The following is a 27,084-nucleotide window of genomic DNA, read 5'->3' as shown; positions in this document are numbered from 1 at the left end:
AAATTTACTGTGGAGGCTCCCCACATTTTCTTTAGATTCTACTGAAAACTATGTTAATGTTTGGGTTTAATCTTTATGTTTAGATGAATGTATGTGTCTAGTTTTCATTAGAGAAGCAATGAGATTGGTGTTAATCACTCGTGACTGAATAATTAATTTTATAAATAAGAATTAATACTCTAGGCCTGGGTTTCAAATGGTGATCTTAGTGGTAAAGAAAGTAAACCTCTAATGTAGACCTCTTAGTAGTTACCAGTTCTGGTTTGTCCATACCTTGATCTTGACATTTTACTTAGTCTCACACCATCTTAGTTTCCTTATCTGGAAGATGTCAAAAGTGGTATCTCATCAGGACTGACTTGACTTATAATTTAATATAAATAAACTGGTTGAAATGGTGACACAGTAAGTACATCACAAATTTATTCCAACAAATGAAATGCGAGTGTCTTGCTTCTTAAGATTCACTTGACTTTAAAAACAGGTTCTTTCTTGAAATATTTCATCAAATATTATTAAATATCACTGATTCAAGTAGGAAATCATATGAATAAAAAACCATTGGTAGTAAATGTCTGGAGACAATTATGGCCATAGAATGTACCTACAGGAAAATAAATGAGGGGGTTGTTTAAGAATTTGGTGATGTGTAACATCTCCAGGTTTCTAAGGTCACAGGCATATAAAGTACAACAGTTCCTTCCAGCTCATCTTCCGTAGAGTTAATGGACATTCTGGTATCTGGTCAGCAAAGGTATATATAGGTGTCTCTGAGACTCCTTTCACCCTGCAGGCACAAGGTTCTGTTGCATCTGTCAATTGACTTCCTGAGTAAGTCCTTCTTTTACACCTGGACTGAACCAACCAGATGCATACTAAATGTTTCCCTTCTTTTTTCTATACCTGAACTAATTGTTATTTGCACATTTTATTTTCTTATATTTCCTCTGGGTATTTTGTTAAGGTAAAACACAGCTTTATGATGCCCTTTCCAATCAACACCAGACTGTTTGTTTCAAGTTAATAATTAACTTCCTGCTTACTTTGTCACACTTAATTTGAAATTAGGCATGAAAGGCTATTAGGAACTGTGGTTGTGGTATTTGCATCTGGCTGAGGCAATAGCCACTGGCAGCCTTGATTTATCATTCTTCATTTAAATTCCTGTACCAGTGATTTTAGTTCCTAAACACTGTGACTGACATTTATGGATTTCAAAATCAAAGTGAAAATAAGCTACAGTTAAGAAATCAACAGCGCAGATCGATAATAAACAGTTTTATAACTTGCAGTTAAACCTGAGGGGCTTGACCAAAAAGTGCTTAGTGCTCAGAGACACTGTTGTGGAAAGGCAACCAGCATTCCACTCTAATGGCTGTTTATAAATCACTATCAAAACTTTGCATCTTGTCATAGTGCCATGTAAATTTGCTCCCAAAATGGAAATCATTTTTTACTAAGCCTTCCTTAAAAGAACAACACCCCAGTGTGTCTCTTTTTGGCAAATCTCATCTTTGATAATCAAAAGTTTTTATCTAGCGTTGCTCATATTTGAAGAAAAAAAATATAATATTGTTACTAAGAACAAGTCTGTAATATTGCATGCAAAATGGTCTCCTAAATAGAATAGAATGAGTATGATTCTATAACTCTCCTATCAAACCCTAATGGTCTTGTAAATCTTGACTCAATGAAGATATGAACACAAGGGTATTTGGTTTTTCTATAACTCTGACAGAAACAAAATGTGGAAATTTGTTCTTGTATGGTTTCATAATCCAGTGCTCAACATTCCCTGTAAGGTCAATTGAATTGCCTTAAAAATATTATAGTGCAAAGGCTCTAGTAGGAGCAATATGCACGGAAAGCTAACAAATGTTTTAGTAGATGTAGGAAACCATTTTGAATTTTCGTAAACTGTTATTTTCTAATTTTTATTAAATCAAATCTTTGCAGTTATATAGAATATTGATTATAAAGACAAAAACGACTGCATGCAGTGCTACAGAATATTAGAGTGCTCATCAGGTTACTTAATGCAATATATTCACTTTGTAATTATGAATGTGAGGTTCAGAAATTAAATACTAGACTACACAGCCAGATAGTAGCAGTTTAGGGTTTAGAATTCAGAGCTCATCAGATTGGGACCAGCTGTTTCTTGCCTCTATATATGACTAAAATACTGGACATTTAAATAGAAAAAATAATGACATTATGAGCTATAAATCCATGAATATGCAGATAGTAAATAGCAGACTAAACTATGTACACAGGACATGAAATTTGGGACCCTAGAGATCCATAAAAACAAATAGACAATAATCTCTCCTATATATTCACAGGGCATTCCTGCTTAGGTATACACAACTGAACACAGTGCCTTCTGTGGGTCTGTTCCAGGGTGACAAGTCTATTAATAGAAAGAGCACTTTATTACCAAAGGACAAAGCAGTATGATATTAAAACTTTAAGTGGTTTTGGGTTTGATTATGGAAGAAATTCTGTGTGTATGTGTGTACGGTGTGTATATATGACTATATGTTTCTATGCACATCCAGACATTCACTTAATTACTAACTTAGCAAATATTTAATGCATAGATTTTATGTGACAGGGCCATGTTAGGCCAAGAGGATGGAAATAATTATTCAAGAGAATTATTCAAGAGAAAAGATTGACATGTTATTAAAATGCAGAGGATAGTAAGTACTGTAATATGGTAAACAAAGAGTTATAAGAAGATAATCAGGGCTGATCATGGAAGACTTTGCAAGTCATTCTAGAGAAATAATCAACAATATTCTTATAACACAGAGAAAAACATTGCCAACATGTCACAATTGTGCTACTAATTTTTTATGACTATTCACATCAATTGTCATAAAACTGGGGTGATAGTGTGTATAGTTTTCTGACATGCTGCACATAACACAATATAGTAAATATTGTCATTTGTATTGCACCTTATAGACATAGCACATTTTACTAATTGTTGTGGGTCACCTAGTATATTTGTACAGTTCCTTAAATAATGCATGTTGAACTGATACTATCTTTCTTAAATAATGGTAAATACTAGCAGATTGAAAGAGCATAATGGGAATCTGGGGATACAGCTCAGTGATAGAGCTTGCTAACATGTAGGAAGTCCTAGGTTTGGTCTTTGGCACTGTAAAATAAAGGCAGGATAAAGAAAGGGAGGGAGAACAATAATTTTAAAGTGCTTGATATACACTGTTATATAATTTTGTAATTACTCCGGTAGTGGTTCAATTTGATGAAACTATTATTATTATTTTAACTTTTATTTTTCTGAATTTTAGTAGAAGTGAGGTATTTTTAAGGTATATTAGTCCATTTAAGTTCTTCTGAGAATTGACAGGTTTGGTTCTTTGAAAATTTTTACCACAGCCTATTCATTACAAGTATTTTTCCCAGCTTATCATATATTTCCATTTTGTTTGCAATGGCATTTGATGTATGAAGGTTCTATTAAATCTGTCAGTCTTTTGTACTTCTCTGTTCACTATATTTATGTTTTCTTAAGTTTAAATTTTTACCATTTTTCTGTATAATCATTTGGAATTTGTTTCAGGGTATATTTTAGCTTAAGGAATTTAAATTGAGTTACTCTATACAATAGTTTTCTATCATCAAATTTTATTCAATGATGTCTACTGTTCCATTGGTTTGATATATAATTTTAATGTTATATTATATCTTTGTATACTAAAAACTTCTTTCAGGGCTATCTCTGTGGTCCCAATTTTAGAATATGTGCTGCCGAAGCAAGAACTCTCTGTGGTCCCTTTAATCATAAAATGTTTGTGTGCTTTCTTAGGAAAAATGAATTAATTCTTGAGGTATGGCTTAATAATTCATTAATTTATTTTGATTAAATATATTTTCATGCTTTAAGGGACCATTCATGGATGAGGACACATTGTTAAAAATTGCAGTGCTCAGACACAGCAACACTATATTTTGCATTTTTGTGATATCTTCATTATCTTAGAAAAACTTGCCTTTTTTGAAATACAAGTATAATGTTCTAGTTCTTTGGAGAGTATCATGTAAACCTACTGCCATACTGCCTAAGATAACTTTTATGTAGAAAACTAAATTAAATTTCAATGAAGAACTAAAATCATGAGAAAAACAATGAGTTCTTAAAAAATGAAAATTTGAAAATAAAAGGCTTTCAATGCCAAAATCTAGTACCATCGTTTTTTAGAACCACAGAATTTCTTTTTGGTACCAGGGATGAAACTCAGGTCCTTGTGCTTGCGAGGCAGGCGGCAGAACCACTAAGCTAAATCCCTGGCTCAATGCCAAAATCTAGTAGAACAATACCATCTGTTTGATCCTTCTTTACTATGTTTAAAAAGTGTATAGTCTGAGTGTTTTAAATATCGAAGATATGTATTCCTCTTACTTGTCTAATAAGTAGATACAGTGATTTTAGTATATTTTGACTCTAACATTATAATTTTTGCAGAAAACTTTACAATTTGCCATATTTATGTCAAGTAAACTATGCTCACTGCACAATCTGGCTATGAGATTAGCCATGAGAAGCCATACTTGATTTTAAAATTCCACAAAGGTGGGTATGAATTTATTTCCTCCACTTGTGATCCATCACAGAGCGAAAAGAAGAAAACTTTAAAGTGGAGAATGAAATTAAAATCATTAAGAAAGAAAAAAAATCAAACATTCACAGTGAAAAGTTTGGAGGATGACACTTAGTTCTCTATTGCTATAAGGATGAGTAAGATGTGTCATGTACATGTACCATCTCCTCGCAATGAATGTAATCATATACTGCAAACATGCACTAATAAAATATTTAAAAATTAAAAAAAAGAATGAGGACCTCTCCCTTGAATGGTCATTTAAAATTTAATTCTTTATCGTGAAGAAAGAGGATATATCAAGAATGTGGCATAAGAAAAGTTCTATCAGGAAACAAGTGAAATTTGGTCACTTTTGGCACTTCATCAACCAATATGGATTTTTCTATAGAGAGAAATGAGTAATGAAAGTACATGTTACATGGATAATTTATTTTAAATATATATTTAAACAAAAAATTAATTATGTTTTCATAAATAGGTTATATGTAGTAATTACTTTTAGAGTACTGATAAATTGGCATGACATTTACTAAGAATCTATTTTTATAGTTTTATCAAATCAATAATTCATGATAATAGTGTTTAATGAGATTTTAATTTAAATATCTAAGATTTTATCCTTACTATATCTTGCCAAAATTTTAGATAAATATAATTAATCTTTTTATTTAATTTATGCTACATTTCAAGTACTAAATATATTAATACTTCAAAATGTGTTATATATTTTGACATATATGTATTAGGTTTAGATTGGTTGTAAGAAAGAAGATATATAGCACCTTGTAATATTTTAACATGGGATATCAATTGTGGCCTCACACAAGTAAGTTGTCAAAGAATGAATAATTTTTATAATTTTTCACTATTTTGAGGATCTGGGATCCAAGCATGAACAAGTTAAGCTGTAAGAGAGAATGGGAACTCAATGTTCCTCATCAAAACTGTACCCTATTTAAGGTAACAGGTTTTTTTTCTACCTTGCCACAATGTTCCTTCCCTAGAAGCACCATTACTATCACTAGAATGGCTATGGTAGAAACATTCAAATTTTGAAAAAAAGTCTTCTTAATTTCATGATTCTCATTCTTTGGAGAGCCTGCTTTTCCTTTGGGGCCGAACCTTTGCATAGTAGTCATTTAAGAGAATGACTTCAGGCTCTCTGATTATCTTGAAAATACATCCAAGATCTACCTCTTGAAGAATCCTTAGTCTGATATATTCTTGTGGTCCCTTTAAGATTTATGACCATTCATCCATAACACGCAATCTACAAGAAGTACAGAATTGGAGCAAAGTGGATAAAGTTGGGTTGTGGATGATAAACTTACAAACTGGAAATAAGTAGGAATGGTGCAATTGGAATGTTCTAGTGATGGTTTTCTTGTCGACAAAGAGTGATGTTGCAGAGAAAATGAACTTTCATTTCCCATGGTGCAATTTTATTTTCTGTTTACCTTTTAAATAGTCTAACATTTCCACTAAGAGTATAAAGGTTTGAGGTTAGACATATAGAAACCACCCTTAAAAGATTCAGTTAAATGATATGAGGATTGAAAATAGTTCTAGTTATTTTTGAAAAAAGGATAAAATATTTATTTGAAGAGGATATATGTGCATCCATCTGTTGCCTGGTAGCTGAATTCTACATTCCTTTGAAATTTTTTCAAGCATATAATACTCATTGTCTGACAAGATAAGGGTAAAACTAACATGAGTTGGCAGCAGTTAGGTTAATAAAATTTGGATGATGAAAAAAATCATTTATTTTAGGAATTAACTTTGCATACAGCTTATAGTTTAAGTTTAAATATTTAATTTAGTAGCATACCAAATAGAGTTTAATTGTTCTTAATACAAGTATCTCACATTTTGTAAAATGGCTAAATTAAAATAGTACTTTAACATTTTAAAAATTCAAAACTCCTTGACATATTAAACATTTACTCTCATTAAATCAGAATGAGGAAACTCCTAATTTTGAGTAGTCACATTGTGCAATTCCTGTCTATAACTGCTCAACATATTTATGCTTATAAAAACTTTAAAATATCAAATTATGAGACAAAACTTAACTACTAAATACAGTTATCAGAATACAACCTGAGCACATAGATAGACATCAGTCAATCATCCACTTTACATAAAAAAGCCTCAAAATAGGAAGTTGAAATAGGTGGGCATCCACTCACTTGAACACAATAAAATAAGAATTAATACATATTGTAGAGATTTAGTGATTCAGGAGAACAGCAAACTAAGTTTTTAAAAATAAAGTAAAGGGGAATAAAAAGTACTTTACTATTCACATATAATATTTATCATTCCTGGAATATTATTTTAATGAATGATTAAACACGTAGGCTGAATCACCCTTGAATGAATACAAGTAATTTCAATGAGTTATGTATTAATTATTTTGAGGGTAAAGGACATTTTTCTGTAGGGCATAGTTTCTTTATATAGTTGAACACAAAGGTGTCAATAACTGAAATTTACCCTCAGGTTTAATAAATGTCAAAATGATTAGGATGGCATTGGGCGAATTATGTTAGTATGTTTCACTTTTTGTTTGATTTTAGTATTTTATTACTAAAAGCTCTACTCACTGCCTAACAGAATAAATGTGTAGTCAAACAACTAGTCTTTCTTTCATAAAAATAGATAAGTGAAATATCAACATTTACTGCCTGTCATACTACTACTTAAACATTACTTTATACATATTTTAAGGACTTGTATACTAGTATTTCAGGCAGTCAGTCCTTGAAAATGCATATTGAATCTGATACCATATATTTAATTTAGTCTCTTTTTATTTAGGCAAGCTCTTACTTCTAAATCTTGGAGAATAAGACAGTTAGCTGTCCCAGAAAAGGCACCGTGTTTCAAAAACTAAAACATGCATCTTTATTCCACTACATGGCATATGTTATGGTCACTGACTACATTTGTTTGCTTAGTAATACACAGAAGTTAATTGGAAAAGCAATGACTTACATTTTATAAAATGTTTTAGGGACTGGCTTCATGAGTATGTGACTTGTGTACTTACACAGCTACCATAACCTATGTGGGATTTAAGTACTGTCATCCTGAAAGTCTTTTAAATTTTATCTTTGCACTCATGCTTTATGAGTGAAGTTTAATGGCGCAGGAGTCTGAAGCCAGACAAGGTGCAGCCTGGAGCTTCTTCACCATATCCACGGGGGTGGGGCACAGTTTTTCCTGGCAGACTCCCCTCCTCTCAGCTGTGTGGTCCTCCAGTCTCTAGCCCTGCCCCATGATCAACACTCCACTTGAGTTAGGTGAACACGTTGCCCTCAGTGGAAGAGGACAACACACTTAGGTGGCTACCTGTTTCTAGTGGGAAATCTGGGCACCCTGGGAAGGGTGTAGGTTGAGACTGCTATACCTGACCTATACCTGCTATACCTGCTATACCTGCTTAACCCTAACCCTAAGAATGTGTGTGAGGGGAAGTGGGACTGTCTCTACTCTGCAGATGCTATATCTTAATAGGCACAAACTTCCCATCCAACTCTTGCAGGTAGATCGCAGTTTTCAGGAAAGAGATTTAATGATTTTGGGTGTCTTGAATTGTGAGTTGGAAAGAGAACTGGATCATGAGTCAACTCCCCCCACCCTCTAAGATCTGAGAGGGTCTTCATTCTCCTGCTCAAATATCCCTGGTGCAGGAGGAGTGTTTCCTGGGCTCAGTATTTCAGAGAGTCTCTCTTCCTCCTTTCAGTGTTTCTGCGTTTGGCTTATATTTTTCTGTTTCAGCCTTCCTGAGGCACCCTTGGAGACTGGGGGGTCACGATGAAAATGACTAAAGAAAAAAATAAATTGTGTAATTTTGATGATTTTACATCTGAGTTAAATGATATTTACACTTATGATATTTTTCAAATTTCAATTTAATCTGGTTTCATTTTTTTTTTATGTAGAAGGTCATTAAATGGAAAATATAAATTGCCTTGTCAAGTAGAGAGGAAGAAATGACAGAAGGAAAGAGCTTTGTATTTCAGTACCTTCTATGGCCCCTTTTTCTGCATTTTCATTTTTCACTGGACACCAAAAACTACATAGTTCGATCTGCTTTAGAATCCAAACCACATAGAAAAGTATTGAGGAATACATGGAAGAAAAAAACATTATTTAATCTACGGATACATTATGGAATTTCAGTTTGATTAAAAGGTCAAAGGTTTCCAATTAAATTTAATATAAAGTAATATCATATTTTAATAAAAATCACAATAATCTGCCAGTCTTTGAAAACACTTTGCTTTATTTTTATACATTAATGTGTTTTCAATTCATATTAATTTTTACTTCAAAAATAGGTTTTTAGAAAATATTTTCTAAAAAACTGTTTAATAGTAATTGCACATAAATCATGTATTCAAATTAATTAGGTAGTTTTACAGGTGGTTTAGTTAATGAAGTCATACTGGCCTCCATTTTCAAAACAAACAGTTGTACTGAAGTTGGGCTAAACAATTTGCTAGGTATTTGTCTAACTATTAAGTGGAGCCTGATATCAGTGATACAGATTTTGCAGAGTATGATTATAAAGTTATTTTACATTTAAACATCATCTAATCAGGCTCATTTTTATAAGTTTTAAAGCATTTTGTTAGAGACTACCACTATTTTTTAACTTTTACAAATAAAGGCCATTAAAATTGTTGACGTAGTAGTACAGAAATCAACACAACAATAAGGTGTTATGACTTTATAGTAAAGAAAATATTTAGGCATCTTTATTAAAAAATTGTGCACATGAGAATTCCTCAGAGAAAACAGATGATGACTCTAAAAGTCAATTGTCTGAAATCAAGTTTGGGATTAAAAGCAGTTCTCTAGCAATGTATCCTCATTTAGAAAATGACTGCTGTTAAAGGTTGGTTTAGTGCTGATGAAAACCTTTTGCTGTGAATTCCTATCTATAGCATCAGAAGATTTACTGAGGATGAAATTTGGTATATACCAAAGCTACATGTGCAATAATACTTTCTTGTTACTTTTCAGACACATTCCTGCTTGAATTTAAGGCTTTGCTCTTTTTATACCCACTGCCTAGCAGTCTTCATTTATATACTCACAGAATTTTCTTTTAAATTCATGATCTATTCAAATGTCACATTATCAAGAGAAGTATTTTTGGTTTCCTTGTACAACTTCCCCTTCACCATTAACTTTCAAATCTCTTCATTTAATTTTTCTTTATGGAACATATCACTATTTGACACCAAAATATAATGTCTATGAAAGCAGAAACACTGATAATTTTTATTGTTCACTTGAATTGCTACATACGTAGCACTGAAAACAGTTTCTGGCAGATATCAAACATTAATTTAATATTTTTGAATGAGTTACATGGATGTACAATGGTTTAACTCATATCATTGCCAATTTCTACTCATGTAGTCGTCCACAGAGATTTATCATTACAGCAGTGTAGGTGAAGGACTTACACATAAGTTAAGTGCTATTATATTTACATTTAAGACATTTTTCAAATTAACACATCATGCTTGGCTTTATGTAGCTCACATATACGTTGGGAAAGCAAATTACTAAAAAACATTATTATGGTCTAGTGAGATAGTAACACGTGCAGTATGGTTCGTAATCATTTGGGAATAGTTGTTCAATTTTATAGCTGAGTCACGGGCCAACACTGAAGCCATTAATTTCTAAGGCGTAAGGCACTTTTCTATACATTCAATTACTCAAAAGATGCAGGACACCAAAAGATGCTAGACTTAGAAATAATCTGATGTTTCCTAGGAGTAAAAAATTAAAATGTACCATTATCCAGACTCTACTGTAATTTCATATTTGGCAGGATCATAAAGGTTTTTTTTAACTAATGATCAACTAGACTGACATTTAAATTATCTTTCACAGATAAAATATTCAGTGCATTTTTCAGTGGAGTAATATGTTTCCTGAGGAGATAGGAAAATCTTATACATCAATATAATATGCTTGTAGCTTTTGAATATGTAATTTGCTTATGGATACAAGATATGGAAAAAATGCAAATAGTACAGCTTCTCTCTCTTAGGTAAAATCATAGTCATTGTCTAAAAAAACCAAAATGTTTTTGCTTGTAATCAGCGTACTATTAGTAAATATTTAAAACATACTGCTGTTTTTAAAAAAATTTGAATAGACTTGCACAACTCTTAGAAAAAATAATATTTGCTGTTAAGATTTTTTGAAAACAATGAGGACTATGAGAGATACCCTGAGTTAAAATATATTAATATGTACATATAAAAATGACTGGATGCTTACAATGCTCCTAATTATCTACTCTAGAAGCATACTAAAGGTTGACATTATAATTAAACTGTATTTCCAAAATGCAGTAAATTATACATCAAAAATATCTCAAATTTATAAATAATATATGGAGACTTGCTGATTAAAATCTATTTTCAATGACAGATCAATCAATTATTGCTGACAGAAAAAATATATGAAATCTGCAATCAAAATCTGAGCCAAAGGCAGAATTATCTGGAGTAGACACTCAAGGGCAACAATAGAGGTGTTCAACGTACACTTTAAGAAACAAATGATTGGACAACTTGCTTTTGAAAATAATTGCTTTACAGACCCACTAGCAAATATCAACAGAACTGGTTTGTAATTTCAGCATGTCTTTCACTTTGAACATGGTCCTCAAAGGTTTTGCACATGCCAGAATTACTACAAACACAATTTAAGGTTGACTATCCATGATTAACATTTTCCGTTATTGTTTACTATCTGCATAGTTACTTGTTACTGAACTACACACCTTAGTTTTATCATGCAGTGAAGATTAAAATCAAACATTTTCTAGGTGTTGTTTCTTGTTTTGCTTCAAAATGAAACACCTTTCGGGACTATTTAAATAAGCTATGAAAAAAGAACATTGCAAATATACCTCTTAGGGATTGAGGAAGTTATTTAATTAGGATTTATTCAAAAGATTTCTAATTATGGAAGACATAGTCTTAACTCTATAATTTTATTTATCCAACTATAACCAGAATAATCAAGGAACATTTCTCCTAACTACAGGTAAGTGCTTCTAAGTGATTTAGAAAGACTTTTCAAAATTTTACATTTGTTTAATTGTAAACAGAGAGCAAACAATTAAGTCAGAGTTGTTTGATGTGCTTTTCTTAGTATTTCTTAAGTATGAGAAAAGAGTTTTGGGTACTTGAAAGAAAAGGAAAACCTGTATGAAACTTCCTAAGTTTGTATTCTACACTACGTACACAAGAGATCAATATAAAGAATACTCTTACCTATATTTTTGGTCTCCAATATTTTATTTACATACTCAATACAAGTATGACCTCATGAACAATGTTATTCTGTTTTCTTTCCCCTAGTTGTCACTCTGATGATATCTCAGCATCTTCTGATAAGTGGCTGACTTTTCTCAGCTACTTAAAGATACCCATTCATGTTTCCAAATTTTAGATGAACTCTTCAGTTCCTCTCCAGAATCCTGCTGCACCTCTGTGAAATCCCATAACATGTATCGCTGATCCCTCATCACTCATTTCTCAACCTTTATTTGGTTCTTTTTATTCAGAATTCTTTCCTTTCTCCCAGGTTTATTTTGTCTAATAACATTCTACTCATTCCTCAGAACAGAACTTAAATTAACTGTTACTTCCTTGGACAGATTCACCCTTATGCTTGAGCTCTCTGAGTACCCCGAGCTTCTTAGCTGGTCATACACAGGACTGATTATGTATTTTAAAAATTATTATCATCAGGCTCTCCACCAGACTTTAAAGTTCAAAGAGTTCACTCAAAATGGTACACAAAGAACACACTCAAAAATATATTTAATATATTGAAAATTTATGACTAGCACTTGTATTCTACTTCAGTATAAATTAATGATATATAACCTTCAAATGATAAAACAAACCATTTTACTGTGGTCCCTCAGTCCAGTGACATTGGGATATGTTACTGGATAATTGTGGGAAGCACCTCTCGGTTGAAGGAAAATTTCCACTGCTATTTGAAGTGGAGTGAAAAAAAATCCCTTCCTCCATCTGCAATTGTAAAATTCTCTTATTTCTGGCTGATACACAATAGTGACAGAATGTGGTTCTAGAACATCCCAGCTTCTATAAACTCCTTTGAAATTCAACAGTAGGCTCTGACCTCTTTGAATATAGAAGAATAAGTTATAGATCCACAGATTGGTTTATTTTATAACATTATCCCTGCCTGGAATATTTACATTCTCACACATGTGATTCCCTAACTTGAGAGCTTCAAGCACAGAGGGTCTTCTTATTCTCTCATTTTTTTAAGACATGGAGGAAGTTTGTTCCTATGGAGGGCTGGTCATAATCTTTCACTAAAAATGTATGTGGCAATGCTTTAGTTGAGAATCTTCATGTACCTTCATATAAAGTTGAAATATATTTTGGTTTTAGTTAGTATTTATATCTGGAATAAATACCAATTAAATTAACAATAATGGTTTCTTAATATTCTTCAACAAAAATGCACTGGTAAAGATTGCTTAATGAAATTACCCATCTAGAATACATATGTTTAATATATGGATGCTATATCTTATTTAATGTTTAATTCACCATTTTCACATGTAGCAATACACTTTTAGCGAGTTTTTATTTTAAAAATGAAAAAAACTGATATTCTATTCATTTAAAAAAATAAAATGAACTCTCTTGTAATCCTATAAATAAAAGGCTGCTGTCTGTATGAATTTCTATATTTTATATGTATTTTATTTAAAATAATATATTATTTTCTCCCAAATTTAATTATTTGTACCCTGCTGTTAAGAATGGTTATAGTAGTTTGTAGTTTTGGATCAGGTGGCAGCAACAAAAGTCTAAGAAATAAACCACTAAAGCAGGCACAAAAAGAAAATCCTAAACTGCCTTTCACTGTTAACACATTTGACAAGATTGTGTTCCTACTAAAGAGAAGGAAAGAAAAAAAGAGGAAATAGGAATTCCATTTTGAACCATAATGCAAATTCTATCATGTAGAGCTATTTTCTAAATGAAGGGAAAAATTGCTTAGTAATACAAAGACTGTAATTTGTATAATATTATTTGACTGTGCTTTATTATTGGAGGTATTTCTGAACATTATCATCAGGTAGATTTATCCATAATATTTTAAATAAAATATTCACATGAATTTCACATATACTTTCAGAAGAATTTTTACATTGTCCTATGTATTTGCAGTTTTAGTAATATTTTATGACTTTGCATTTTGAAATAATCATAGGTTCATAGAAATTTGCAAAAATAAAAAAATAAAAATACAGGAAGATCCTGTACACCTTTTGCTCAGCCTCTCCAATTTGCATAACTATAACACAACAAAAATACTGGAAGCTGATGTCAGCACAGTCCAGAAGGCTTCTGTGTGTGTGTGTGTGTGTGTGTGTGTGTGTGTGTGTGTGTGTAGCTCTGTGCATTTCATCATACACATGGCTTTCTGTAACTACCACCATAACTGGAGCATAACTGTATCATCACCATGGTGCTCATTCATGCTAACCCTTTACAAGCACATCACCCCCCCACCCAAATTCCTAATCCCTGGCAACCACTAAACTTTTCTCCAGCTGCATGATGTTATTATTTCAAGAATGTTATTTAAATGGAATCAGACAGAATGAATCCTTTTAAAATGAGCTTTTCAATCAGCATAGTGCCTCTGAATTTCATCCAAATTGTATGTATCAATAGTTTCTTTATTATAATGATGAGTAGTATTCCATTATATTCAATATCATTTCCTCTTAAATATTACAATATTCTGTTTTAATGTATGTTGTGGGCTGAATTGTGGCATTCAAAAATTTGTCTGTGGAAGTCCTAACCCTCAGTACTGGAGAATGGGACTGTATTAGTATAGAGCTTTAAAGAGTCATTAATATAAAGTGAGGTCACACAAGTGGGCCCTACTCCAACAACTGATGACTTATAAGGAAAGGACATTAGGAGATTATAGCTGAAGAGGAAAGACCATGTTAAGACATGGGAGAAGATGGGCATCTCTAAGCCAAGACAGGCCCCAGAATGAAATCACACCTGTTGATTACTTGACTTTGGACTTCTGGCTTATGTGAGAAAATAAATCTCTTTTAAGCCATGGTCTGTGCTAATTATTATGGCTGCCCTAGTAAACTAATACAATATTTAAAACAAGATTTACCTTTTAAATTTGTATCATATACATGTGGTCACTTATAATGATTTCTGCTGTAAGACAATCACTTGTGCAGCCACATTACTCATGAACACTTCTTAAAAGGAGGTGTTTTGAATCTCTGAATCTTTTCTTGTATCATGTTTTCAATAGAATTGTGTTATAAGGAAATTAAAGAGTATATACATATAAAAATCATAGGCGGGTCTGTGCCTGACTACATCACAATAAAAATTTATAGTGTTATAAAAAGAAAATTTAACTGAATTTTTCAGATTTTTTAAGACAGTTGAATAACTTCTCACAAATAGCACATGAATAACAGCATTTGCATACCTCTCTGTTCTCTTTTCTTTTCTTCTGTATGTGTGTGTCTTTTCACAGTGGATCATGGTTAAACATGTTAGGTAGAATGCTTTAATATTACAGACATGAATTGTAATTAAAATTTCTTACTAATTTTTTATGTGACATGGAAAAACAATAGAAGATAGTAGAAATTTGAAATTTAATTCATTTGGCAACATTTTATTTGTGGTTGGTGTTCCCTATTAAGTAATATGGACTTACTCATTAAGAGACACTGCTGTAATAGCTAATGTGGAAAAGGAAGAAAAGATCCAAAGGGGAAGGACAAGTAGGAAAGGAGGGTAGAGGAAAGGAAAGAAGAGAAAGAAATAAAATGAGAAAAGAAGGGAAAAATGGAAACAATGCTTTTGTAAATAGGGAGGTATGGAGGGTTGGAAAGGAGGGAAGGGAAATGGGAAAAAACAAGAACCAAGATATATCACGTACAAGTACAAATCCCAATGTTAGATGTGATAATGTATACCTAAAATGTACCAATAAACTTACTGAATAAAAAGAGACATTGGTATAGTATAATATTAAATCATACATATATACACTTTAAAAAGAGTCATTTTATATGGCCAAAACATAATATCAACATCTTTCTAAAAACACCACATGTTCTTTATCCAGTCTCCAGTTGATGTGCAATTGGGCTGTTTCCAAGTTTTAGTAATTACAAGCTTCGCGGCTATGAACATTGGTGCACATATATAGCTCTGCTATGGTTCTTACTACTCAGCCATAAAGAATGAGAAATTAGATACATGTATAGCTAAATGGATGCACATTGAGGCAATACTCTTAAGTGAAATAAATAGGACACGTGTGAATACCGAATAGTTTCTCTTGTGTGAGAAACTGAAAGTGTAAATAACGACTAAAAGGTATAATAGATGATGTGAAATAGGAAGAAAAGGGGCAAAGGAAAAGGGGAAGTGGGAGGGTTAGGGGAAAGAAAAGAAGGGAGTGAAATTAATATGAGAAAATGAAAAAATGGAAATAAAGTCTTTGTAAATAAGGAGGGGTAGAGGGGTTGAAGGGAGGGCAGGGGGATGGGGAAAAAATAAGAACCAAGATAGATTACATAAAGATTACAAATTCCCAGTGATGAATGTCATTATACTGTATACCTAAAATGTACCAATAAAATGAAAAACAATCTTTCTGCATCTTGGGAAAGAACCAGAAAAACAACCAGCAAATGTCTGTAGTGTTTAGCATATACAGTTGCATTGCGCCTACAGTGAGTAGAAGCCCATCAGAGATATAATGCATAAAAAGGAATGCTGTTTGAGAGAACAGCAGTGGAACTTACCATCTTGATCCGTGGTCACTGTGATAGCTGTGAATGCCTTGGGAGAAAAACTCAATTCAGAAACTCCATTCATGGCTTCAATTTCAAAGGTGTAATTCACGTGAGACACGAAGTCAAGTACTATCACGGAATTGTTGATCAGGCCGGTGTGTCTTGGGATGAAGCGGAGTCCTCCACCACAGTCCTCACACTGGCTTGGGTCTAAGCCACATTTCTTACAGATTACACTGTACGTGAGGTCTTTTCTCCCTCCTGTATCACTTGGTGGGCTCCATTCCAAAATGAGGGCTGTTTCATTGATGTTAAAAACCACATTCCTAGGAGCTGAAGGTGGTCCTAGAGAAAAGCAATTTAAAAAATGTACATGTATAGGATAATGCATTTAGAGTGCTAAGTTGAAAACTTTACCCATAAATATTTTTTTGGTTTTCATATTAGTTGGAGCTTTTTACTTGAAACTACAGCAATAAAATTATAAAAAGAGATAAAATAATATAGAAAGAAAATTAAAGTAAATTCAGTCTAGTGAGAAAGGAATTTTTAGGTGAGAAAAGTCTGTGTTCTAACTTTTGGGTGTATGAATTCCAATATTTGATGTCAAAGTTACCCGATCTCCAAAATATATGGTAACTTCATTTCTGCAATTTGTTGACTGAATATATATATATATATATATATATATGATTTTAAAATTATGTGATAACTATAATTATTAATGGTTACAATATCATTTTTAAATTTAGAAAATAATATATATACACATATAAACAAATTGTATTCAATCTTTTACTTTTTATACCATGATTGCTATGTAGATAAAACCTATATTCATTACCTTTGAAAATGATTCAGAATCTGTTGCCCAAAAATTGAGAATTAATGACTATATGTTTAAAGTGATAATTTAGAAGAAGAAAAACAGACATTGGAAGAAGCAAAAGTCTTTTTCCTAAGGCCTTGACAATTTGTGGATATAAAAGCAGCACATAGTTGGGATAAAATGGGCAATATAAAAGATATGGTCACTAGACTTTTATTTAGATCAAATTTACTAAGTGCAAGTAACACTTATGTAAGAATGTCCCTAAAAGAGACCTCACATAATCCTTTTATTTTTCAAAAGGCTACATAAACCAATTTGTTTCAAAGGAGTGATCACCTTCTTTCTCACTAGTTCTCTATACAGATCACACTGCAAAAATAAATAGCATTTCATCACTCCATACTTTTCTTAAAATTATGCTTTTTCACTTATCTGAGTCCTTCAAAACTCAGTTTCTTATTAGTCACCGAAGAAACATTACATTAAGGACTAATTTGATGCCAGTGTGGCACTAAGTACTATATACAAAATATCAAAAAATTTATATACTATGAGACTAATACTTATCAATAGATGTTTTGAAAAATAACTCATTGTATAAATGGCTGATCAACCAACATTCCTGGCATAATTTAGGTTTCCTTTTAAGAAATTCAAACCAATTCTCTTAATTTTGGTTTCTGTGAGAATCTGCAAAGAGGGTGGGAAGGAATTTCTCTGAAATATTCCTCCTAGAAAGAAATTCAAGTTTTGATGTAGGTCTCTTTTGAATTTTAAGCTACATTCATTCATTAGATATTTCAAGCCACATTCATTAGATATTTAATTTAGTGATTAATATGTGGAAGATACTTTGCTAGATCTTAGGCACACAGTGGTAAGGATGGCAAGTTGCTCTGTTATTTGCATTTTAGTGGAATTCTAATGTACATAAATACTAAATAAATACAAATTATAATAAACACAATCATAAAACTTAAAGGACAGGAGGAGAAATAAAAACTACCAGCAAGATCCTTACTTTTAGTAACACTTTGAGAAAACCTTGTGGAATTGATAAAGAGGGTGTGGAGAAGGATAGAAACAATATTAACGATCAAAAGTGTGTGGTTTTTAGGCAAGAAAGGTCTTTAAATAGTTATAGAACTGACAAAAAGCATTGTGGCTACAGAGAACAGTAAGATGTATGAAGTGAGTTTTAAGGAACAGGAAGAGGCTGGACAAGGCTCATACTACAACTACTAGGACTTATCGGAATAAATCTGGACATTTCTTAAGTATAAAAAGAGAAAACAGATTTTATGTATGCAAGTGATATGTTTTGAAAAGAATATTCTGGATGCAATGTGGTAAATTGTCTGAATGGGAACAGAGGACATAGCAGTGAAATATTTTATTTAGTGTTAGAACAACATAATATGAATCATAAACCCCCTTGACTCCATATTGACTTTGAGCGATTAAGAAGTGTTATTATATATTTCCCTTTTTCTTTTTGCCAGATCCCAACATCACCAACCTGTAGGGTAAGGAACTCAACCACCTACCTGTTTATATATGTCCTAAAGCTAGATATAGAACTGTAATTTTCCTAAAAGTTTGCTGAGTGACTTGCTTTATGCCCTTTCATGTTCCAGAGGTGTTACAGAAATTGCTGCCTTCCATTGTGAAAATATGGAAGAGATTATAAACCTGAGCAAAGGAACAAATGTGCTTTTTACCTTCAACCTAGACTTATACCTGGGAGATGAAAATTCATTACCATTAACATAATAATATCTTCCTACAGAATGACATTTTCATATTGTTGGCTTTTTCTCTTATTTCTAATGGAAAACATGAATTATTACTCACACCTCCATGAGTAGGAAGAATGTTATTAATTATGTTATGGGTGTCTACAAGTATATAACTGTCAGCCTGGGGATATTAAAAAAAATAAAAATACTGACACCCTTCTCACTTAAGGGCTCTCATACCAATTTGCATGACTATTAAATAGCTTTTTAATTGCTGTGAAATTATGCCAGCTAAACTGCGATTTCATGCAAATATTAAGCTGTAATGACATGCAGTGAATCATTTACTAAGATTTAGAACTTGGAACAAAGAGAGACAATTAATTCTAATCTTCAGATTCAACCAAAGTATGTGTCATTGGGCTTTTATGAATGTGGCCTGATTGTTTTGTTATCATTTATAAATTATACAAAGACTGTATGACACACTGAAAAAATAGCTCAGAAGCAATAGCCCATTTGGAGAAATCAGCATTGAAAACTCTCAGGGATTTCCTTATGTCGGTTTTCTTCCTATAAAAAGTAAACAAATAATTCATATACAAAACAAGCAATCTCCACCCTTCAACTTTCAGCCTAACATAAGAAAATAGCAATTTTTCTCAACTAGCAATTCTTCAACCCTTCACATAATAAACCTTACAGTAAAATTACAACTTTATTCCTACTAGTTTTTCTACAATTTTTTGTAGAGTTTCTACTAGAAAACACTTTTTGCTTCAACTTGAATTTCCCCTTGCACTTCTAAAGAATAATACTGTTCAAACATTAAAATTTATGAGAAGTGTGTGGCAATCCCATCCCTTCCCTTCCCAGAAAGCAGCTCAACATAGCAGAGGTCAGGTATACCGTGGCCTTTGATTTATTGTATTTCAAGACTTTTTTTTTAAGTAAATTGTTTTTAAACACAACTGTGCTTCTCAAAATATTTCTGTGCAATATTTCTAGTCCCATGAAATATCAAATAAAATTGAGTCCAGTGCTAAAATAAGATTTTTCTGGCAGACTGATGCTGAAACAAAAGTAACAGAATTGAATTCACTTTGTTGACTGCAACCTATCCCCAAAATTTGTTCATAGGATCTTATTTACAAAGAATGCTAGTATTCTGCAGGACACTCTTAAATGGTTAATGCCACAAAGGAGAACAAGCTTAAGGGTCATATTTAAGTTACTGTATCAAGAGGCGTAGATTCATATTTCAATGTTTATAATCATAAAAATATGTTAACATATTAAAATGGGGATTTTATAATAGGGACTAAAGAGTGATTATTCACATATTAATTCTATAGCTGATGGTGGTTTTCAGATGTATTTTTTGATCATAAGAACAAAGAAATTTGACTAAAATATCTGAGGATACCAAGCCACACAAGCATATCGATTATTAAGCTCTATTTTACCAGCTTTTAAGTTAATATCTTCATTAATATAATGTATACCAGGAATATACTAATAGAAAGCAAATTTGTTCATTTTTATGAGCCTGGAAGGGAGAAAAATAGTTCTATGCTAACTTGTGTCCAGGAACATACAAGAATACACTGTGTGTTCTTTCCTTTCTAGGAATGTTTAAATGCTTTTGAACATGAGTAAGATTGTAGTATTTACTAAAGAAAGATAAATACATTGCTACAATTTAAAAAGCTAAACCTCGGATTTTTAATACTGTACTAAAAATATTCAGATCTACCTGTCGACATAATTTAAAACTGTAGAAGTCATCTAATCCTTTGCATTGCCAATATTAATTTTAACATTTTTGTATAAGGATCATATTGTTAATCTACAGTCCTTCCTATATAATGTTTTTAATAAGAGCATCTGTAAACAGAATTTTTGTATTCTCCTCTGAAATTATCACTCTGTCTAAAAGCTTTTTTCCGTTAAAGTTTTGCCTACTTGAAAAATGCTGACAGCCACAAAACTAAAACTCTAATCCTGGCACAGGGAAAGAACTATATGAATTTGCTCAGATTTTTAAAAAGGGGATCCAGGAAAGTACAGTAATTATGTGAAGGTCATGGAGTTCTTTAGTGATAGGATGGTGCTTTATGTTTAGATTTTTTTTCATTTTATCACATTGAATTCTACCTATATATATAAATTTTGTTAAATAAATATTAAAAGTATACATTTGTACGGAAGTATATATTTTATACTTTTAATGATGATCTGTGTATTACATTGAAGTGTCTACATTCATGTTTGCAAGCTTTATCCAAAAGTAATGTGTTCTTTAACTTAATGAAGGAAAAATTGGCTTGGTACAATCCCATGAATTATACTATTTTGAATATATCAAGAATTTTGACAAATATTGGAAAGTGGAGATCAAAGTTATAAGCTTTGTAAGAGCCCATTGTTACTGATGAAGGGTGAATCTACATGACATGAAAATAATTTGAAGTGGAAGAGAATGCTTACATTATGAAAACTTAGATTAATAGAGACCCTTAGCAGAATGAAAAGGTACCAACTCTCAGCACTCATTACTCAGAAAAGAATAAAAATTTCTCAAACTACAGTTGTGTAGATAGTTAAAATCTTGAAAAGTAAATATTTGCATCCCCAATGTTTATGCCATACAGCATGGACATAATTGGAGTCCAAGAAAATTATAAACAGTAGTTATCAACCTTCATTATCAACATAGGGAAGAGAACTGCACAGGTCAATGCAAAACCACAGAATAACTAATTGTGAGAATTAATAGATGTGTAGTAACTGCTCAAATCAAGGGTAAATAGTTAAAAATCATACTAAAATACAAATGAAATTTAGTAGCTGGCCTTAGGTATTTCGAATTAAATATCATCCACTTTTCCTAATACCATGAAAAACAATATACATCTACATACAGACCATTCTATGTTTCAGCCAATTTTTTGTAACTAAGCAGCCATTCAGAATGGAAAAGATAAATATATGGAGACTAAACAGTGTTATAGTTTGGAACAAAAAGCCAAACAATGAATGAAGAGATTCAAGAAAATTAATAAGACTTCAAAATGGAAAATATTGTAGAAATAATTATGATGGCATGCTTTGAAATTATGGATGCTTTCTTGGTTGGTGTGTTGTGTACAAGTAGATGACAGTGGGACAATTCTCTGAGTTTATAATACAGGAAGAGAAACCAATTCAACTGGCATCAATTGGTAACTCAACTTTTCAACATTGGCAAAATTCAGTATTTATTCTTATAAAGGAATCTTTCCCAGTTAATTTGAAGAACCTCTGACAAAATCAAATTTATTGTATTTGTGTTAGAAAACTTCACAAAACACAAATGACATCGTATATTTGTGATCTATATTGGAGAAACTGGGATTCATTTATCCAGGTGTCTTGTCAGTAGTGGAGTCATTTAAATTTTAAAAACATAATGCAAATATACTGAGTAAATACTTAGCATTATTTTCTATAATAATATAAGTATAAAATGTAACACAAACTTTTAGATATAATAAAATCCATTTTAGCAACTTTTCCCTTTGTGGCTTCTGCAACATCGTGGGTGCTACATTGTTTACGGTGAATCACCTAATCAATCAGTTGGGCTGTTGTATTTCAATTGTAAGGTGGAAAAAGCAATGGGACAGACTGGTTTCCTCCATACCAAACTTGAGTTTAGGAGAGAAAAATATAAACAGAGGGCAGGGGAGGAAGAGCTAACAAGCAGAGATCTGGATTACGAGCATCTTGAGCTGTCTCAGATGTGGGGGACCTGACTATAGCAGCTGAAAAAAGGAAAGAACTTTCCTACCTACTGCAACCACTATTTATTTTACACAAAGCAAGAGTGAGAGAATAATAACTTTCTGAAGTGCCCAATTATTCCAGCAATAAAGGAGCCATTCTTTACAATGTTAGTTTTAGAGCAAAAGTAAATTGAAGTTTTATGCTTTCTTCCCATCATTATCATTGTATATCAAATACAAAGACACGATATTTGCCTCTGCATTAAGAATGATGTTACAAGAAACTGTTTTTACTCACAAGGTATTTGATTACATGTTTAAATGATCACAACAAAAACAAAATATCTTTATCAGTGTATGCTAGGATTACATACATATATGATTTACATTTTTTGTTGGAACTTTCCTAAGCAGGTACCATAAATATTTGTTATACAAATTAATCTTATAGTACCTATTCAGTAGCTTTAAAGAACCAATTTCTGTAATAATTTAATGATACGAGAAATATCAAAGTAAAATGCTAAGATCAGAGAATTGTACTTTTCTAATCTCTCACTTATCATCTATTAGATTCTTTTTTCACTTCTCTCCAGGCTCTCACTTCTGTTTGAATAGCACTATTTTAGCAACTCTTATTTTCCTACTTTGTCTCTCCAACCTTAGTGAGTATTTTTCCCAATTGGCCTGGAAAAGCCTCAGACAGTTATTTTCATAACAGACTTCTTGGCCAGCAGCAAGGTTTCTTGTGCTCAGAATGGCTCTCACAAAGCAGCACTAATTGACCAATATTTGATATTCCAGAACGTCCTCCACCCTTCAAAGTACCCTTCAAAATACAGAAAATACATCAATGAGTCACCTGAGAAAAAAGAGCATATTATTAAATAGATTAAGATATCAGGAAGAACATTTCAACTTTTCAGTTTCAATTTTTAATTCCTGATTTCTTTTATATATCTTGCAATTCATCCAAAAGGAACATAATGAATTATTTCTGAAAACAAAGTAGGCCCAAACCTGCAAGTATGCTATTGGTACATTGGGATACTAGAGCCATTTCAGAGATTCTAATATAGTTAAAGTTGGAGAGTGACAGAAACACTGAGCCTCAACCTTGGATGTTCTTGGACTGAAGTACAATTTAGGCAAATGAGGCTTAGGTTCTGAAAAGCTTTAACCAGAAGTGGTACAATGATAAAGATTTTTTGTGTTGTTTTAAAGGCTTTGTTTTAGTTTTTGTTTTAAAGATGATGCTTTCTAGAATTGTGGAAAAATATTTATGAAATGGAATACTAAATGGAGGAGATTTGTCAGGAGATTATTAAATAAGCTCAAAAAAGAGTAAAGGCCTTAATGAAAATATTGGCTAGGAATTAACATGAATGAACAGATAGAATTGAATATGTCAGAGTAGAATTGAATACATCAGGGACTGGACCAGGGGTCATGATATTAAGGTGTATATCTTGGAAGCATGAGTAAATAAAGATTCATCAGAACAATGACAAAAGAATAAGGGTAGATGAGTAAGTCAAAATTCAAAGGAATAAAATTGTCTTTGGCAGGTTAAGCTTAAAATTATTAGTTTTCTCACTCATTAAATATTTAGTGCCTGTTGTATGCCAGGTACTATTATAAATGGTGAAAATGTAGTTTAGAAAAAACATATATATATAACCACATGGCCCTTGTAATCCAGTGCGGGTAGAATAGTAATAAACAAGGAAGCAACTATAAAATAAACCAGGTGTTTGTAAAGAATTATCTAATACATAAAACATAAGACACAATGATATAAAAAAGTGTAAGTAGAACAGATTTTTTTAATGAGTGGTGAGAAAATGCCTGTCCTAAGAGCTGTTATTTGATCTCCAATAAAAAAAAATGGCTACAAAAATCTTATAGGAAGAGCATTTCAAGTACAAAAATCCTGTCACCAAGTTGGAGAACAGGCTTAGCATCTTTGAAGTACAGAAGTTTAGTAAACAAAGGAATGAGGACAGGTTTTCACAGGATGTGCAGGTTGTCAGATGCCTTCATTAGTTAGCTAGATTTTCAACCATGCAAGAGAAGATTGGATATAAATAAAACTATGACCATCATCTATCTATAGATGATATTTGAAACTATGGGAGAGAATTAGGGCATGTAACAAGAATGCAAAGGAAGGAACATGAGGAATGGTAAGCAAAAGAAGCAGTGGCAACAAACAAAATGATTTAAAAATTATGAGAGTGAAACAGAATTGCAGTATTTATTTTTATTTTTTATTTTTTTGCAATGTTTTAGATTGAAAGGGAACACAGGGATTCAAAAAAAGAGTGATTATCAAAGTTATATATAATAAATAACAGGATCAAAAGTGTTTCTAATAAAAAATGGCAGTGAAGATAATTGGTGAATTTATTTTATACAATTTATTTCAAGTAGAGAGGAAAAATCAAATTGTAGTTGAGTGAGCAGCAAATTTCCAAATGAGTAACAAGAAAATTAAATATTAAACAGCCACAATCAACGGAGACTACTTTTCCTAGGTATTTGTTTTAGAAGAGAGAAAAACAACTCAAAAGATTTTTTAATGATAGAAATTTGAATGTATTAGTATTATATGTTGTAAGGAAGGAGTTAGCAGGAAAAATAGTCAGAAAAGGAAATAAATAATTTTAGGATTCTTAAAATTGTGTAAGCTATAAGACCACCTATCTATGGAATCTTTTCTTACTGTGTTACTTATCAGCCAAATGTCTTAGCTATTTCTGATGGTTTAGTCAGCCATTAAAAAGCATATACATTTGAAATTATAGTCTTTCCTTGATACTAAGGAAATAATGTTTGCTTTCAAATTATCAGAAAGTTCTCTCAAAGTATTGTTTTAAATGCTAACACTGACAAAACACCAGAAAGTGATGGGATTGAATGTTTACTTAACCCAAATTCTGATCTCTAGATAATACATTAAAAGATAATAAAGGATGGCGAATTCATAGAGATACGGGATCCAGAAGTTAAGAGTTTGTGTCTATTTAAGTTTAGCCATTGTTTGCAGTTAATGAAAAACAGAAACAATTCCTTATTGGATTCTCAGCCTCAAAAGTTCTTGCTGGACTTAGCATGACACTCAGGGCTAATGGTTCAATGACCTCCTGGTTTGTCATTTTTCAGATTTTTTTCTCACAATTTAATTATTTAATCTTTAGGAGCCATGATGCATTAGAGTACATAATGTTTGCTTTATCTACTTATATTTTAATAACTACAAATGTTTCTTAGTAACAGAATATAATTTAGAAAACATTACTGATATCAGATAGACTTAAAACTGCAGGACTTAGTATTTGTGAAAACATTTTAAAAACACAGTATACCATATCCAGCAGAAAAGCCAGGGGAAAATTCACATTCACCCACCAAAATATGAGTGAGGAGACAAAATAAGTCCCAGCAGTGACTCACTGTCTCTCCTACAAATCTGGTAGATTCCACTACTATAGACTGTGGAAAGAAATCACTCATTCAAAAATGGAGAGAAATTTTTACAAACATATTTCTATTTTTCTTCTTTGATGGGGCATTTAGAAGTATTTTTCTTTCTCTTTTTTTCCCTTTTGTCTTTTTTCTTTATTTTGCTCTGCTTTTTCTTCTACATTCTTTTCTGGTACTTTTAATGAATTCTGTTAATTTTCTTTTACTTCTTAATAAGATCCCTTATCTCATTTTTCTCTCTCACTTCACATTTTCCTTTTCCTTATTTTTCAAATTTTACTTCTGTAATTTTCCTCTTTCCTAACTCCTCCACCTTAGCTAGTATTACTATTAAGCTTTATTAATCTTTAGATATTTAGTTGACCTATACTACTATTATTGAATTCTTTTGCATTGTTAATGCCGGTATAGTTATGTCTTATAGATATTTACTGTATGTCAGTATGTGGTTTGTCTTTGTATCCGTATTATAATTACAGATCTCTTTTCTATTGTTAAGAATGGTACATTAGTAGCTTTTATTGGTTCTTATAGTATGTCAATATCCAGTTTGCTTTTGACTGGGTTGTTGTTGCTAATTTTGTTGTTACTATTGCCAGGGTAGAAGAGTTGTTCCTATTAATTGGTTTTTACTGTATGCTCATAACTGATTTATCTTTGCATCAAGAACTATACTGCAGTTCATTTCCAGGGAACTGTGTGCCAGGCCAGATATACCACA

General features: G+C 31.9%; 1 protein-coding gene across 1 annotated transcript in view; it reads right to left on the bottom strand.

Annotated features, from left to right (window-relative positions):
* The window catches only part of Epha6 (EPH receptor A6), a 916,320-nt gene that overhangs the window by 511,013 nt on the left and 378,223 nt on the right, over nucleotides 1-27,084 (bottom strand). Inside the window, 1 exon segment of the mRNA XM_021238833.2 lies at nucleotides 16,549-16,884. Coding sequence (XP_021094492.1) covers nucleotides 16,549-16,884 — 336 coding nt within the window.

The sequence above is a fragment of the Heterocephalus glaber genome, unplaced genomic scaffold, assembly GCF_053883595.1.
Source record: "Heterocephalus glaber isolate CG9 unplaced genomic scaffold, H.glaber_assembly_v1.0 deba00000122, whole genome shotgun sequence".
Lineage (NCBI taxonomy): Eukaryota > Metazoa > Chordata > Mammalia > Rodentia > Bathyergidae > Heterocephalus > Heterocephalus glaber.
The sequence above is the reverse complement of the archived record's forward strand: the minus strand, read 5'-3'. Positions and strand labels throughout refer to the sequence as shown.